Here is a 3,216-nt window from a genome sequence, read left to right as displayed (position 1 = left end):
AAAAAAAAAAGAAAAGAAAGCTAACAGTCTCAAGCAGAGATTTTTAGAATAGTAAGAAAAAGCTGTCTAGATCAGAACAGAACACAGAGAGAGCAGTCTGAGAAGCTGTCTCAGTCAGGGTAGAACACAATGAGACAGTAGTCTGAAAGGCTGTCTCGAGCACACTACAGAGCCAAGAGCTATCTACAGAGGGCCACTAGGGAGCCATCTCCGGCAACACGGGCCACCAGCTAGGACCCACAATTTGACTTAGACTTAGTCTTTTGTTTTCTCCACTCCCAGACATCCCTTCTCTCAGAACGCCTCCCCAAGACAAGGTTGGTCCTTGGTAGCTCTGAATATAGCAAATAACAGTTCAGGAAAAATAAAGCTATCACAAAATGTTACCTGAGTTGGATATAAAGAATCTGCTAGCTCAGAAAACCCTAAATACGTAAGACATCTGGCTATGAATTTCTGGTCTGCTTCTTGCAGAAGTTCAGAGTGTTTGTCCAACAAGGAGTGGATTCTCTTCATCATATTGACAGCTATGCTTAAGTCTTTCGTGGTTTCACCTTGGTGCAAAATATAAATAATAAAATTGTTATAAAAGCCATCAAAATAACAAATGTTAATTGACAAAGCTCAACCATCTAGCTTAGCAATCTTTTATACTTAATGACACTCACCATTAATGGCTATTTTAGAATAGAAAGCACTAGATAGAAATCATACAGTTCAAAATTAAATTATGATTAAAATGCATCTTGTGTAGAATTTTATAGTGAATTATACATCTTTTCTCTGCCTCATAGTGCCATGTCTCCTCTGTTCAAGAAAAGTGATTGATTTTTAAATATAAGATTATAATCTTAGCAACATTCATTTAGCCTTACTGTAATCCACCAGCCATCCCAGATATAAGCCCTGAATCCCTTCATTCAGTATGATCCATCTCTTCCAGCTATCACATCAGACTCCAAAATTCTGTTCACTTCTCTAGCATTGTATACACTGTTGTTTCTCCCCTCTACTAACTTTTCATTCTTGCCACATGTCGCCTATTTAACAAGTATTATCAATCCCATACTGAAAGCTGTTACACAGGAGTCTAGCAAGTACATGTAATAGAAGTTGTACCCTCCAAGAGCATCAGGTTCACTTACAGACTATATGATACGTGATTGGCTCACATCAAGTGTTAGAAAATACAGGTGTTAGGAGTCAGATTCCCCAGGAAGCATTTATGGAAATACATTTCATGAACTGGATGCAAGAGGATAAGTACAGTTTGGTTGTATGCAAAATAAGGACAAGGACATCTACACCAGTTACTACTCTTAGCTTTTATACCATGTAGTTCCAAAAATTTCTTACTTATATCTCTGTGGTATTGCTAATTTTACACACCTGGGAAAAGGTATATTTACTGGTACCCCCTTGTGGTGAAAGTGGCCTATAACTAAGCTCTGACTAATGATAGCTGAGTGAAAGATAACTCTGCGCCTGGGAACAAGAACACTGAATTTCTGATGTAAAGGAGCATACATGAAATCCTCATTGACCTTGGAAGAAGTCTGTGTAGTAGGTAGGAGTAATCAGTGTTGAAATCTGTATGGCTGGTGTTGACAGTAAATCTTACAGAATCTAGAATCAACTGAACATGCTTGTAAGAGATTATCTTTATTAGACTAATTGACCCAGGAAACCCCATCCTAACTGTGGGTGGAACCATGCCCTCTGCAGGAATCTTGGGCTATTTAAAACTGGAACTGAAGTAGGCATGCATTTATCCATCTCTCTCTCTCTCTGCCTTCATATTGTGAATATGATGTGACCAGTGATTCAAATTCCCACTACTTTGATATATGCCACCTCATGATGAATCCTATACCCCTGAGTTGGTAGACATGATAATGTCTTTCTCCATTAAGTTGCTTTTATCAAAGTATTTTATCATAGCAACCAACGGGAAACTAAGTTAGTAGGGAAACATACATGCCTACCTCCTATACAGAAAGAAAGCGTTTAAGCTTCAGAATTCAAAAGTGAGTGATGGGTTCTTCCCTCTGTGCCTGACTGCTATTGGATCTGTTAACAATGCTATCTACCCAGTCAGCAGTTAGTTTAAACCTATTGTTAATTATACTTAGGGATGTTCTATGTCTTTGCTGTTCGCCACCTCACTGAGATTTCATTGCTGACTGATTACAAACAGAGGCAATAATCCTTTGTACATCTTACTATACAGAATTCTAGTTAAAGGGTGACAAAACACCATCATTGCATCTCTATGAACTCTCTAGTTCAAAGTAAGCCAAGAGAATGATATACCACATACCTTCAGCTTGGCAATGCTCCTTCCAGGCTCTCAAGCAAGCCTGTAACCCCGCTCTTTCAACCTGAGCTTTTACTGAGCTACTTTTACATGATTTCAGGAACTCCTCCAGTTTCTTCATCCCAGAGTCTAAATTCTTTCTCATCTCCTCCTCCATAGAAAATGACAAGGCATTCCATCTTTGTTCTTCTTTTTGTTCTTCCTCAGCAATTAACCTCTTCTTATTCTCTCTTATAATTATTTCAGCCTTGGTCTTCTGCCCAAATGAAAAGACACACATCTCATGATGAGATAGAACTATTCCAGACAGATATTTCTTGAATTAAATAATATTTTAGGTATGCACCGATGATTTTGACCATCACTTTATACTTGAATAATCATAAAAATATGGGTTTTTTTAAGATGTTGTTGATTAAAAACTTAATAATTCAACTCAGTGCATATAAAGATTTGTTGTAGATAATTTCTTAGATGTCTAGGTAGTTAGTGTTAAAGATGAAAGAGTAAATGTAACAAAATCAAAGAGGCTTTTCCAAGATTCCTTCATGTCTCTATGCAGTGATACCTGCTATTCTCTCTAGGATTTTCTGGGACTTTCTGCTACCTTTCCTACCAAGTCACCTCCCTATTGCCTACATGATTATGATATTCCTATTGTGATCTCCTTTTGAATCTATATAGCATTCCTCTGCCAATTATCTATCAACCATCTCAAGGTTCATTATATCTGTACCTACATGCCTAAACCTTCCTCTCTAGAATAAGATCCTTGAGATAAAATTGGACCAAAGTTGCTTGGATTACCTAAGCCAAAGGCATTTAGTCCTTAATGTTTAATAAGAGAACAGGGCTGAAAACAAGGAGTGGATAGGGATCATATATGCATATATATATAT

The 3,216-nt window shown here is 37.5% G+C and overlaps 1 protein-coding gene across 4 annotated transcripts in view; it reads right to left on the bottom strand.

Annotated features, from left to right (window-relative positions):
• Positions 1-3,216, bottom strand: part of LOC116069359 (probable ATP-dependent RNA helicase DDX60) — a 129,191-nt gene that overhangs the window by 75,392 nt on the left and 50,583 nt on the right. For 3 of the 4 annotated variants that reach the window (XM_031339920.1, XM_031339923.1, XM_031339921.1), the window contains exons 14-15: positions 2,321-2,573; positions 388-554 (exon numbers count right to left, since the gene is read on the bottom strand). In XM_031339920.1, coding sequence (XP_031195780.1) covers positions 388-554; positions 2,321-2,573 — 420 coding nt within the window. The remainder of the gene's footprint in view (positions 1-387; positions 555-2,320; positions 2,574-3,216) is intronic. The other variant, XM_031339922.1, reaches the window with a different exon arrangement.

Source organism: Mastomys coucha, unplaced genomic scaffold, assembly GCF_008632895.1.
Source record: "Mastomys coucha isolate ucsf_1 unplaced genomic scaffold, UCSF_Mcou_1 pScaffold22, whole genome shotgun sequence".
NCBI classification, from domain to species: Eukaryota; Metazoa; Chordata; class Mammalia; order Rodentia; family Muridae; genus Mastomys; species Mastomys coucha.
The sequence above is the reverse complement of the archived record's forward strand: the minus strand, read 5'-3'. Positions and strand labels throughout refer to the sequence as shown.